Source organism: Actinia tenebrosa, unplaced genomic scaffold (genome assembly GCF_029948245.1).
Source record: "Actinia tenebrosa isolate PJP-AT-01 unplaced genomic scaffold, QUT_ActTen_1.0 PGA_scaffold15__27_contigs__length_11533743, whole genome shotgun sequence".
Lineage (NCBI taxonomy): Eukaryota > Metazoa > Cnidaria > Anthozoa > Actiniaria > Actiniidae > Actinia > Actinia tenebrosa.
In genome coordinates this window covers 2,936,730-2,951,270 of record NW_028292575.1, presented here as the reverse complement: position 1 = coordinate 2,951,270, position 14,541 = coordinate 2,936,730, and the positions used below count along the sequence as shown (strand labels likewise).

The 14,541-nt window shown below is 37.1% G+C and overlaps 3 protein-coding genes across 3 annotated transcripts; 2 read left to right on the top strand and 1 right to left on the bottom strand.

Annotated features, from left to right (window-relative positions):
• The first annotated feature begins 35 nt into the window (after positions 1-35).
• LOC116293057 (U2 small nuclear ribonucleoprotein A') lies at positions 36-5,672 on the top strand. Its single transcript, XM_031700450.2, has 9 exons — positions 36-281; positions 478-518; positions 1,350-1,456; positions 2,224-2,302; positions 3,143-3,189; positions 3,301-3,403; positions 3,550-3,620; positions 4,350-4,428; positions 4,963-5,672. The coding sequence occupies exons 1-9, from the start codon at positions 203-205 to the stop codon at positions 5,098-5,100; spliced, it is 744 nt and encodes a 247-aa protein (XP_031556310.1). The 5' UTR covers positions 36-202; the 3' UTR covers positions 5,101-5,672.
• A 503-nt stretch (positions 5,673-6,175) lies between these two features.
• LOC116293056 (ATP-dependent DNA helicase PIF1) lies at positions 6,176-9,996 on the top strand. Its single transcript, XM_031700449.2, has 7 exons — positions 6,176-6,983; positions 7,355-7,626; positions 7,706-7,812; positions 8,272-8,518; positions 8,609-8,702; positions 8,825-8,970; positions 9,219-9,996. Exons 1-7 carry the CDS (start codon positions 6,215-6,217, stop codon positions 9,462-9,464), a joined length of 1,881 nt encoding a protein of 626 aa, XP_031556309.2. The 5' UTR covers positions 6,176-6,214; the 3' UTR covers positions 9,465-9,996.
• A 566-nt stretch (positions 9,997-10,562) lies between these two features.
• Positions 10,563-14,508, bottom strand: LOC116293053 (alpha-1,3/1,6-mannosyltransferase ALG2). Its single transcript, XM_031700446.2, has 4 exons — positions 14,007-14,508; positions 12,589-12,891; positions 11,754-12,181; positions 10,563-11,655 (listed from the first exon to the last, which is right to left on the bottom strand). The coding sequence occupies exons 1-4, from the start codon at positions 14,461-14,463 to the stop codon at positions 11,545-11,547; spliced, it is 1,299 nt and encodes a 432-aa protein (XP_031556306.1). The 5' UTR covers positions 14,464-14,508; the 3' UTR covers positions 10,563-11,544.
• Positions 14,509-14,541: the final 33 nt, after the last annotated feature.

The following is a 14,541-nucleotide window of genomic DNA, read 5'->3' as shown; positions in this document are numbered from 1 at the left end:
GTGAGGATGTAGGTAGAGTAGTCCTGGGTAATACACCTTCGAGTCAGTCACATGTAAAATGGCGGCCAAGTAGTCTTGTTAACAAATCTTTCAAATCCATGGGTTTTGGACGAAAATAGAGCAAGAAATCTTCAACTAGTAGTGTATTTCAGTTCCCTAACAAACACTTTATTTAATCATACCTTAAAGTTTTAAGCTAAATATGAAGATAACAGCGGATCTTATTCTGCAATGTGCTCAATATACAAATGCTGTCAAAGACAGAGAACTTGACCTTAGAGGTACGTATAACAAACTTGCCTTGAGTTTTGTCTATGCCTAAATAATGAAATCTTTAATTGATGTATATCAATGTATGTATATAAACCTTTCTCTGACACGAGATATCATACTGTATATATGTATCAGTCTATAGAGTATGTAAGCTAGATCATAATGTTCTGATATAATTATTTTATTCATGTTTTATTTGTTCAGGATACAAGATATCCGTCATAGAAAACATGGGAGCTACACTGGTAAAGTATTATGTTGTGTATTCATTAGAAATGCCTAGCTTTGGAGGCCTAAAATCCTCATCTTCATTCTCCTAGTCCAATGTGTTAACCACTACTCTAATAATGCCAATAGTCCCTTTACTCATTCCCTAAATACTGCTGTGTTTTATGACTGAAGACTCATCTCCACAGGCTTAGCCTCATTTAAGAGCAAACCATTTGCAAAAGCCAACAAAAATGTAAAGAATGTGCAAGTTAAACAATTTAATACCATGGTTTTGAAATCTCACAGACTTTTAATGGTATCTGTGAAAAGCTGACTTCCAAACAAGGCTAAGCCATTGCCATCCGGTGACCACCCTCCGGGGCTACATCTCATACTAACCACCTCTTGTTCACAACTCATTGTAAAGCGCCTTTGAAAATATGCATATGGAAAAGAACGCTATATATATAGATATCATTAAGCCTGTGCAATTGAGTCTGGTCTTCAAAAACAGCAGTATGCATTGAAGCGAAACTGGCATATTGCGCTAAAAATGGTTCTGGATGACAAAATACTGTATAGGCTTTAGGGTGCCAGGGTATTGTGTGTTCAGTAGACATCAACATGAGAAACCAAGCTGTTTTTGTGACATAAAAGTTGACAAATGTTGTGAAACATTGTTATGAATAACACAAATTAACATACCTACCCTCATCCTATCCTGCATTTTTGTCAAGTCTCTGTTGAAGTCTAATCCATGACACTACATACAGTGTATGCGTGTAAGCCTCATGTTAACTAGAAATATTGCATGTGGTATTCTACTAATCAGTAGTTTTAATAATATTACATGTTATCAATTCTAGGATCAGTTTGATACCATTGATATGTCCGACAATGACATTCGCAAAATAGAAGGCTTTGCTCTGTTGAAAAGATTAAAAACATTGCTCTTTAACAGCAACAGAATATGGTAAGTAAAGATACCAACCTAAATGTTCAAACAATCTGATTGTTGAATTTAAAATAATTCTTGAGATGGGTGTTTTGGTTGTTAGCCAATTTGCATGATTGTTCACAAGAGTAAGTTCTACATAATGTTGTTTTAGTTTTGAATTTGCTATTTGGGTTAAACGTTTCTTGTTGGGGCTCATTGTTGTTACTGGGCTAACATTCTGTAATATATACTGTACTATCTGAAGTCACTGGAAGATAAACCAATGGCACAATGTTCAATGAATGATGAGGTAAGGTAGTGTTTTACACACCAGCACTGGCGTCACCCAGAACATGGTGTATAGTAGGTTTCTTATGGTGTATGGGGAATGGTGTATGGGGAATGGTGTATAGTGTATGGTGTATAGTGTATGGAGGTTGGTGTATGGGGAATGGTGTATGGGGAATGGTGTATGGTGTATGGGGTATAGTGCATGTTTGTATGGAAAAATGCGTAATGCCAGTCATGATGACAGGGCAAATTAGTTTTAGTTCATTCATACCTCATTTCTGGGTCAATGTTACTGGTCAAAATAACCATAGCAAGGCAAATATTTAACTGGACAAGTTCCAGTCCTTGGCGTACATTACCCAATAACCCGGCCATTATTTTAAGCCTTGTTTAATCAGTCAATTAGATGTATTTAATAAACTTTACTAATTTTTACGGAAAAGTGATTTATGTAGTTTCAATGGTGATCTACAAGCGTTTGATCATTATTTCATTTGTTGACTGTCTTATAGTCGCATTGCAGAAGGCCTTGAAGAAAGTCTGCCGAACCTTGAGTCATTAATCTTGACCAGCAATGCAATGCAAGATTTGGTATGTAGTTTAGATGAGGAATCATAATAATATTCAGTTGTGGATGCACATGGGAGGTATTGTATTGTTAGGCAAAATGTCATTTTTGACTAGTTTGGAATCAAGTTCTATCGGTCTTGTTATTCCTGCTAGATGTTTTACGACCATCAATGATATGATGACATGTATTAATTTCTTTGCTTCTGGTGAAATTTTAAATCTTGGCAACAAATCTAAGGTAGATTTTGAAAGCTGCAATGGCTACCAGTTGGACATTCAAAAAGTCATAATGTTACAAAGAGAATCTCTTTGTCAACCTACTTGCTGTGTTATGAAAGGAAGGAAACTTTGGGAACTTGAGGACTTTCACTTAGAGCATGGAAGAGTTTGGAGAACGATTAAGGAGAACAATGTAAACGATAATATAGCCAATATGCAGTGCATGGTAGTTGATGGGGATTCTTACCGCCATTTGCATTGCTATGCGGCCACCCCAGACAAAAATCGCAACATCCAATAGCCCTGCCATCAATCAAACACGTTGACATCATTTACATGCATGTGTGATTCAAAAGGTGCCAAAACGTGTCGATTGCTTACAAGTATTATGAGCCACACTCACCAGGCCTACTGGGCCGATCCAAACGTGTGTAAATGACATCAACGTGTTTGATTGACAGCAGTCTACTGCAAAGTGCCAACACGATTTTTGTCTGGGGTGGCCACATAGCAATGCAAAAGGTGGTAAGTCAAAACTTAGCCCTGAAATAAGTAGATCATTGAGTGTCATTTTCAAAAAATTCACAGATATTATAGAATTGATGATTAACTTTCTTTTGTTTTTCATTTGTTGATATACAGAAAGACCTTGAGCCTTTGAAATCAATAAAGACTTTAAAGTATCTAAGGTAAATCAATTGTGTTGAGTAGCAAAGATGTGGTTATCACATCGATCGGATGCACAACTATATACTACATGAATGTGTTTGAGGTTAATCTGTACTGTTTTTTTCTTCTAGTTTGCTCCGGAATCCTGTAACTAACAAGCCATACTACAGATTATTTGTCATTCACAATATACCTCAGCTTAGAGTCCTTGATTTTCAAAGAATCAAAATGAGGGTAAGATATTGTTTGGAGCGGTGGAGCTGTCTGTAGGTGCTGCCCACAATAATGTGGAGCATGATTAGCCCCACATGGTTTAGATTGAAAAAGCCAACAAAATAAATGTTTTTCTTATTGTGTCTTGTTTCTCTTGGAACCTAAAGGAAAGAGAAGCAGCCAAAAGAATGTTCAGTGGAAAGAAAGGACAAGCTGTTACATCAAAGAAACCAAAAACGTAAGTTATTAAGTTCCTATTCCCCAAACACCATTCCCCATACACTATACAGCATTCCCCATACACTATACACCATTCCCCATACACTATGCACCATTCCCCATACACTATACACCATTCCCATACGCTATACCCCATTCCCCATACACCATTCCCCATACACTATACACCATTCCCCATACACTATACACCATTCCCCATACACTATACACCATTCCCCATACACCATTCCCCATACACCATTCCCCATACACCATTCCCCATACACTATACACCATTCCCCATACACTATACACCATTCCCCATACACTATACACCATACACCATTCCCCATACAACATTCTCCATACACTATACGCCATTCCCCATACACTATACACCATTCCCCATACACTATACACCATTCCCCATACACCATTCCCCATACACCATTCCCCATACACTATACACCATTCCCCATACACTATATACCATTCCCCAAACAGAAGTCCTTTTAGCTTCCAGACTGCGTCCCCCCACATAAACAACTCCTGAGCAAAGAGTTGTAAATTTCCATTCTGTTTCACTGTTGTGGGGGATGTAGTCAGGGAGCGAAAGAAAATCTATCTCAGAGTATAACTATTATATCTCTGAAAATCGTCCATAGAATAGACTTAGCCACCAATATGTATGTACTATACTATATAATAGTTTTCATGTCCAAAACATTGTTATATATCTGTGTTTCAGGTTTACACCTGGAGAACCTTTGAAAAAGAAAGAAAAAAGACCAGAAGCACCACCAAGCCGTGATGTTACAGCTATTAAAGTAAGACGACTTGATTGTTTTTGGTTCCATACCAAAGATTTGAATGGGGTAGAATAAACAGCATACAGGCAATGTGATTTCTAAAGTAACCTTCATTTGCTACAAACATAGCTTTGTATGACAATTTGGTTCAAGTCAAAGTTAAAATTAATTACATTTGTCAAGGGATGTATTGTGTTGTGGTTGTCATACATATTTGTTATTTACCATCAAGGAGATCTGAGTAAGGAAAAACTGTGCCCAGGGTCCAAGTTGGAGGTTTTCAGAACTGAGAAAACAGTTTTTCCCTATTCTGACCCTCTTTGGGCCATAAAATAACTGCTTTTTTCTCATTTACTTTTACACATTTTTTGCATATTATTTTTGTTGTTTAATATTCTGTTTTCCCATGCGCACTCTTGGATGATGTAAGCCTTTCATCAGGATACCAGACAGCAGCCAGAGATACTGCCCACTTGTGCAGCCAATCAGAAGGCACAATTTTTAGGATACCAGAAAAAAGTAATATTTAATACTGATTGTTTTGGTTTCTAGGCTGCTATTGCCAATGCTAAATCTCTTGATGAAGTACAGAGATTAGAAATGATGTTGAAGTCAGGACAAATACCAGGAGCAGATGCAAAACCTGCTGATGATCAAGAAGAGATGGAAGTCATTAATGGAACAACATAATCATATATTGTACAATCCCTTTGTTCTTGCCATATTCATATGTAATGATAACTCATATAATATATGCTTGGATTAAGCTTCCAAAATAACTCATCTTAGTACTGTAAAGTATTATTTATGTTGCCTTGCATTTTACACTCTCTGTATGCCAACTTTTTATTATGACAAAGCTATACCTATTGTCTATTCCATCTTTTACTCGCAACGATTTGTGTAATACTGTTATTAATCTTTAGAAAGGTTCCTATAGAAGTAATCATGATTGTTATATGCCTACAGATTTTTTCCAATATAACAAACACTTTCATTGGGTGATAGCTGTAGCCATGTGACTGAAATCTAAATGTATCCCAACCAGGAAAAAAGTACTTATTTCCAGGTTGGGATACCAGTCCTGAAACAAGGATGATGGAAAGAAACCTGTGTACTTGACCAGAATGTAAACATTTTTTATGATGGCTTGTTAAAATGAAGTTCTTATTTTATAAATTGACTCGTTATTTCTTGATAGCTACTATTGTACTTGTCACCAGACATACAGCCTGTGCTTTAGTAAAGAAATGGAAAATGAATGTTTGTGTTGTGTGCAGTTGTATTGAAGCGCTCAGGAAATGGCAGAGGAACATGAGAGAAGTATTAGAAACGCAAGTACACGTAGCTATAGAACTACACAAGACAGCAAACAAGTTTTTATTTGTCGTAAAGTAAAGAACAGTAGAATAACTGGTACTTGGATATGAATGATGCAATAATAATTTGTACCACACATGATGATAGTGTGTCAGCACCTACATACTGTCAACCAATCCAATTAGAACAAAATTAGAAAAAAAGTAAACTTGACTACAGCATGTATAATATGAACTGTTAAAAATAGCGTGCTTTTATTTGCTTATGGTCTTCACATTTCTGTAATGTTCACAGTTATTTATTTACTTCTTTCTGAAAATGGGATTCCTGTGGTATGGCATGTTTTGCATATTGGGATACCTGTGTAAAGTATCTGAATTTTGATTGGTTGTTGGGGTAAACTCCAAAAATTTAAAAAGCCGCGCGGTTCTATCGTAGTTTCTCATTCACTTTATTGTTCGTTCGATTCAACAAAGAACGAATTATGTCTGATTTAATGGACGCAGGAGAACTCTCTTGCACTGTTAACGTAGAAAGCCTTAACCCTATCAATGGTACTGTCACTAGAAGACGAGTCTACAAAAACGTGTCGGTAATTTGTTGTAGAGACGAGTTTCGCGATATCATCTTGAGAATTTTGACAAAGAATTCTCCTCTTGGCAAGACATATCGATTGAGAGAGATTACAATCCATAAACGTTTCCTACAAGAAGGGAAAGCAACGATTAAACTGGTGACACAGAATATACAACTACTTTTATCTAACTGTCCTCCCAGTAAACTTGCTTTATTCTTAAAATGTTTGTCTTCAAAACTTGCCCAGAAAAAAGAATCTGGTTTCGCCAGTGAAAGAACAAGAATGCGAAGTGATTTACCACGGACGTTCGAGAACATTAGCCCTCTTTCTGAGAAAGATTTTAATGTTTGTAAAAAAAGACCGTTTGGAGATGTAAACCACAATGGATCTACTCCTAAACGCTGTAAACGAGATGAAAATACGACAGGAGGTCCTCGGAAGAGGCTTCATTGCGTATCTTCTACCTTACAAACTAATCTCACTTCAGAACAGTCGGAGGTTATAAAAGCAGTCCGCGCGTCTCGTAATGTCTTCTTTACCGGTAGTGCAGGTACTGGGAAGACTTTTCTTCTTCGCAAACTTCTTGGTATTTTACCGCCCGAAGGAACCTTCGTGACTGCAAGTACCGGTGCGGCTGCCTGTCATATAGGAGGAACAACTCTACATGCATTTGCAGGTATTTGTCACTAGTATACTTTACAACACAAGAAATATATGTTTCACTGGGTATTTAATACTGTACCAAGTGTCACTGATGGGCAGACAGTACTCGGGGGACCGCAGAGAAGGGGGAGCTGGTGGGCTGTAGTTCCCATGTGATCGCCGCCAAATTTTGAATTATTTTTTTGCTTTTTAAAATATCAATAGCCAATGCAATATGTATGTTGTAAAATCCCCTAAAAACACTATAAATTGCAATTCCAAGGAAATTTTTTCAATTGGATCTGCCCCCAAACCCCACTAGCGGGTGGTCACTAAACCCCCCCCCCAATCAAAATTACACTCTGCGGTCTCTGGTACTAACCTTACTGACTTATTTTCTTTTAGGTATTGGCAGTGGAAGTGCCACCATTGAGCAGTGCATTGATTTGGCTTCTAGACCTGAGAGATCACGTCAATGGAAAAACTGTAAGCGCCTTATCATTGATGAAATATCAATGATTGATGGTGATCTTTTTGACAAGCTAGAAGCAGTGGCACGCAGCGTAAGGAATAATGACAGACCTTTTGGTGGGATACAGTTGATACTCTCAGGAGACTTCTTACAGCTACCACCTGTCTGGAAGAAAGAAGGAAATAATAAAAAGTTTTGCTTCCAGGTAATATCGTAAGTCCAATCCAGACTAGTTTGTTGTTTCTCAAACAAACCAATCTTATTGATTGAATTCCTTGTCATAGGCAGAGAGTTGGCAAGACTGTATCAGCAATACTATCGAACTGACAAGTGTGTTCCGACAAAAAGATCCTATGTTTGTATCCATTCTGCAGAACATTAGAGTTGGAAGGTAAATACTGTCATTAGATACATCCATAGTTTCAGCTAGCAGAAGCAGATATAGGAATTTGGTTAGGGGGGCTCAAGCCAGGGCTGTAACCAGGGGGGAGCACAGGGTGCACGTGCCCCCCCCCCCCCCCCATAAAAGCCCAAGGTCCGCTCATCCATCTTCTTTTTTTTTTGGTTCTGCAAATTATTGCCTGTGCACCTCCCTGCAAGATCCCTAGTTACGCCACTGAGTTGGTAATAAAGAAAACGATCAATGGTCCGATTTTATTCGATGTGCACCCTCCCTGTAAAAGTTCTGGTTACGGCCCTGCAAGCTGCCAATATTTATAAGTCATTAGTCGTTATGCAACAAGAAAGTTATTTTGTATGATTGATTATTTTCTAATATTTCCTTCTAGATCCACCCCTAGCCAGTATTTAGTTTGTCATGGTCATTACATAATTTATAATTTTTTTTCAGTTGTCCAGAAAAACTAGTTGCCAAGTTGGTAGAAACAAGAAACCATACAATAGAAAAAGATGGCATCTTAGCCATAAAACTGTGTACTCACAAAGAAAATGTTGATCAAATCAATGAGATCCACATGTCTAAGATCAGTGGTAAAGTGCACACATTTGCAGCGTGTGACAGTGACCCAGGACAGGCACATGTGCTGTCTAAACAACTTGCTGCACCTGACAAAATAGATCTTAAAGTTGGAGCACAGGTGAGAATGGAAAAACATCATCAATTATGATTAGCAGAAAAGAATTTATTACTTATAGTATTAAAATATTCAAATTCTTTTTCACTGAAGGTAATGCTTGTTAAAAATCTCAATGTCAGTGAAGGTCTGGTGAATGGTGCCAGGGGTGTGGTCAAGGGTTTTGAAAAAGGACATTCTAGCATTGGTAAGACACTGAACAATTTCCTTTTTTACTGTGGGTGCATTTTATTATTATTAAATGAAATTTGTATAGAATTATGTTTTATCTCATAAATGTAGAAATTAAACGGGACTATTTACTTTAAGGAAATCCTATCATTAAGTTCACTTGTGGAGTAGAAAAGGCTATAGCTGCTGAGAAATGGGTCGTACATCTCCCTAGAGGGGGAATAGTCACCAGGCGTCAACTACCCCTCAAGCTTGCTTGGGCAGTGTCTATTCACAAGAGCCAGGTAAATAAATGCTATTGCCTCACAACTAGTCAACTACACGTGTACATAAAACATGTTTTCATTGCAGTATACTTTTTCCCCCCGACAATTTGTGGGGCTTTAAATTGGTTGGGTGGCATGTGCTGCAATGGTAGCAGTCTGCTTCTCATCTTTGTGCAGTTCATGCCTGTGGTTGAATGTTGTCTCCCTCCCTTATTTAAAAAAAATTATATAGGCTTTAGTAACTTTTGGATTTCTTTCCATGACAGGGTATGACATTAGACTGTGTTGAAATGTCTTTAGCCAATGTATTTGAATATGGCCAGGCTTATGTAGCCCTGTCACGTGCACGTAGTCTTCACAGCTTAAGGATATTGGACTTTGATAAGAAATGTGTAAGGGCACATCCAGAAGTCTTGAGGTATTATGGACGACTACGTAATGAACAAAAAAGTTTAAGCACATTTCACAGACTGGGAAAAACATATGATGAAAAGGAAAATGTATGCCCTTGATTGCACCTATAGTGCAGTCTTCTATTTATTGAGTTAGACAAGTAACATATATTATTTCACTTTCAATTTGTTTGTATATTTTGTTTGACAAGTTAATTGATTTTTTATTTCTTTGGACTTCAATTTACTCCAACATTGACATGAAGATCATCTGTATTATCTGTATTTAAGTGCTTATGAAGTTATAGTGATTTTGAGCTGCCAGTAAAAGTTTTTATTGGTGGCTTGTTGGAAGAATATATTCCATATTGGCCACATTTAGAGGACTCAAAATCACAATAAGTTTTGTATTGCAATATTCTCCTAACATCCAAAGGTAATTCTGAGCTGACAATACAGGTTTGGTGGCTCTCTTCTGCTCAAACTTATAGGAAAATAGCAATACTGAAGTTTAAAATTGATTTATAGAGTGGTTTTCACTAACCTGTGAAACAAAATGTGTTATTTAGAGAATTTTATGGGTTAATTATAATATAGTTGAAAGAAAGGCCAAAAATATTTAATATAAAGATATTTTAGTTTTAGAATTTTGAGTACCATAATTTTAAATATCAAATAAAATAATCCTACCCTAGATGACTCTATTTAATATATAATGTGAAATTGTAATACACAATTGAATGTTCTAGCAATAAGCCTTTTTATAGTTTAAGAATCGATTCCACTGCGCATGCGATTTTATCCTGAATTTCTCACCTTCTTTTGTTTAATTAAGAACAAAAGAAGGTTTAGACAAATGAAGGTGAGAAATTCGGGATAAAATTGCATGCGCAGTGGAATCAATTCTTAAACTATGAAAAGGCTTATTCTGTCAGACTTTAATAAAAATCACCATTACAATTAAAACTAATAATTACCACAAGCTTAGACTATCTTAAACTTAGTCGCAACAGGGAAACTTCCATCAATTGTGTAGTTCCAGAAATTGTCCATACCCACCCCACAGTAGTCTCCCTCGCATCCATTTTTAGTGTCGGTCCTCACGCAACGCTCTCTCCCCACAGCGTTGTGTGACGACCGACACTAAAAACGGATGTGAGGGAGACTAACCCCACAGAGGAATTTGGAATTTTGGAAGGGTGGGGGGGGGGGGGGGGGGGGTCAGAGAAAGAACAAAAATTACAGAGTTTGTATGGAAGAAAATTGGAATTTCCTGGGGTAGGGCGGTGTCTTTAAAAAATTCCTCAGTGGGGGGATATGGATAATTTCTGGAACTACACATTAAATTAAAAGTGGGTACCCACAATACTCTAATAATATTTTTGATTGATTGTCATCTTTTAGCAGATTGCCCTATCACAACCAATCAAACACTAACTTTGCTAGTTGCATTATAATGGGTGTAATATAATGATTATCATATTGTGCCATCCATTCAATATTGATGATATAGTTTGTATTAAAAGAGTGGAAAATCAAATTCGAAAAGGATTGAATTTTTTAAAATAATATCTAATACTCCACTAAAACTAGTCTTTAGTGCAGCTGATATACATTACAGATCCTTACTTTCTAGTAGAGTGCAAATAATCTACCGGTGAAATAGATAGCTAGCTAACTAATTACTAACTTTGTGATATTGGTTGCCTAAAGTCTAATAAGTTAAAGAAATAGGCGAGCCGTGACGGGTAAACTAGTACATGCATGCTACTCAAGGGCACACATTATTAAATATTTTTAAACACACTTACAAAAGCTGAAACAATATTTTATTGTACATGTTTTTCCTTTGTATAATTTTCAGTGTTCGCATTTTCGTGTCTATTCATTTGCGTATTGAGTTGTTAACTCTAAAAAACGCCCGTGCCCTTGTCATGCCTCACTGAATTCCCATGTCTTGTCTAATTAAGCGCTAACTATCCTAACTATTTCACAGGTATATTATTTGCACTCTATTTACCCTCTTTAAAAATATCTAATAATTATATCTAATACTCCAATAAACCAAGTCTTTAGTGAAGTTGATATAGATTACAGATCATTACTTTCTAGTATTTACTTTCTTTTATAATATCTAATACTAATATCTAATACTCCAATGAACCTAGTCTTTAGTGAAGTTGATATACATTACAGATCATTACTTTCTAGGAAAAACATATAGAGCAGCAACAACAGAGAATACAAATACCACAAGTAAAAACTTCACTAGAACTGACCATAGTCGGGTGGGTCTACTGCTGTCTGACACCTGTCAATCAAACAAAGTGAACACTGGCATCACTACTAAGGTTATTTATATCAGTCTACTGAGTAAGCATCAAACGTTGATAAGTATAGTCGACATACTAGAGTATGAAGCTGTTGGGCAAACACATCAAAAGAGAACTTGCTCATAACATGTGGTCGACCTGCATTACCAAGTTTCTCAGAAAGACTTTTATCTTTTACAAACTTTTCCATAGCATTTGCAAATGACTCGGCATCTGGGTTGCACAGGAATCCAGTTTCATTATTACTGATGGTCTCCAAAGGTCCTCCACTGTTAACAGCAATAACAGGTCTTTCAGCATACATTGCTTCAATAGGAACAAGCCCAAAGTGTTCATTACTTGGTGTGTAGATCAAACAACTACTACATTTAAGAAGGGCAAGTTTTTGGCTGTCAGAGAACGATCTGATGAAGGTCACATGGTCTGTAAGATTGTAACGTGTGGCAAGAGCTTGTAGTTCTAAATAATGCTGCTTGTTTTCTACAACTCTCTCATCATAGCCACCTTTAAAACAAAAGAAAACGTTGTTACATTTAAGATGCATTGTGCATATACACTTATTTCAATAAAGTTAGTCACCTGAAAAGCTATAAAGCTGAGGCTGACAAGGCTTATGGGTAGATTCATTTTACACGTTCAACTGCTTGATAACTGTTCATGGACTTGCGAATCTTTTACCAGTTACAGTCTCACTTCTTCTGAGCATCATCGAGCTGCAGTTTGTATTAAAAAAGCTTTGTATATATATGCTTTTTTGATATGAAAAGTTTCCCATGATGCTCAGTGATCTCAGCTTTCTAGGTTTTTGGTGACTAACTTTATTGAAATAATTGTATTTATGCACATTGAGAAAAGGACTGAATATTTTAAGGGTTAGAGAATCAACAGGGTAGCATAAATAACAGTGATACCTGCAATAATAAGATGAGTATGCTTCCATTCCTTCTCATTCAGCTTATTCTTTAACCAATCCATTGCTTCCAGTGCTAAGGGGAGGTTCTTCTTTCTCTCATAGCGATTGATAGATAAAAATACAGTTGTTGCTGTTGGTGGGATCAGGTCTTTGATGTCTTCATCACTGAATGGAACATGGAATGACTTGAAGTTAATTGATGGATAAAGAACTGCTGGTTCAATGCCTTGTAACGTCTTGAATGTATTACTGAATGTTCTTGCAGTAAATTTGCTGTTTACTAGTATTACATCAGCCATTCCTGAAGAAGATTAAAAATAAGAGTTAATTTGTCTATGTCATGCTAAATAAACCTATGATTAACTTCCACATCACCACTCTTTCTTTTTAAATCAACCCTTTGTTCTGTTCACCCAAAACCCAAACCACTTCACGATAAATTACACCCAAAGTCCTAATGGTCTATTGGTCAGTAGCATGTGAGGCAGAAGGCTAAGATCTAATTGTTTTGGTCTAAACTAGTCTAAATAAATAGATATGAAAACTTTTAAAATTAGGTTGAAAACATTAGCTGCCTTAGGCCCCATCCTAATTCTTTTTCACAAATAGACCAGTAGTATCTCAGCCAATCAGAGGGCAGAAGAGTTGGTTTAAAGTGTATTATACTAGACTTAATCATGACCCATATATGGCCCTGCCTGGCACTCTCTGAAGGTTTATGTCTATTTATCAATTTTAGCAGGATTTTTTAGCCTTCTTTACAACAAAAATAGGGTCACATGATAAAATGCTTATTGAGTAAGTTACGTCTGGCCAGATGGGAAAATTTTTGGCTTGAAGTTGATCATGCCGTATGAACCAAGTACAGCAACCTTTCCTCTCTTGCCCTTCCATGCTCAGTCAATGAGTATACAGTCAATTCAAAAAACGTTGTCGTCGACCGGCTCAAGCCTACGCGACTGGACCGAAAGAAATATGGGTAAAAATCAATGAAGCTGGTTAAATATTCGTTCTGAATTAATTGTTCCCGCTAGTTATAGGATAATAATGGCGAGAAACAATCCATCAAATGCATGTCTTTGGGTTTAGTGAAAGAAAAACAAAGTAGTTATGATTCAGTTCACAATTTCGAAAATATGAAGGCATTAATGAACGTCTCCTTCAACACTTCCCGCTCGCCTACGAAGGTTCGTGCTGTAAACCAGGCATAACTAGTCAGATAAAATTATGGAGTCAACTCGGCTTCAATGATTGCTACCCAGAGTTCCTTTCGGTCCAGTCGCGTAGGCTTGAGTTGGTCGACGACAACATTTTTTGAATTGACTGTATAATGCTAGACTATAATACACAATACTAGACTATCATATATGTATAACCCATCATATTCACAATACTGATAGATAATCTGGTACATACCTGTGGTAACCTCTTCTAGCCAATCAAGCGGTGCTCGATACATCTTTTTAAGGAAACTCTTCCTTTGGGTGAGCAGAAGGTCAGGGAAGTGACAATAAAACAGTACTTTGGCTTTGCTCCACTTCAGAACAGGAATGCATGCTGACACCTGATCACACAGAACCACGTCTGGTTTTAAACCAGAAAACCAAACCAAGTAAACAGCCGCATAAATCATTCTTACATACGCCCAGAACGCGTACAGACGTCCACAGATGTGTCTAGGTAACCAGTCCCCTACTGCTGTTACTCTCAGGCTGCCATCTTTGGTCTCTTGAAAACAGTGGCTTGGATCATGATGTGACGTAATAAACTGAACATCATGACCATGGGACTTTAAAGCTAGAGCAGCATCAACTACGAACCTCTCTGCTCCTCCTATGCCGAGATCTGGATGAATAAAAACAACCTTGACCATGTTATCCACAAGATTAATACAATAGAAGGAAAAGAGAAGAAGATGAACCCGTGATAACCCTGGTCAGCGGTATAGATA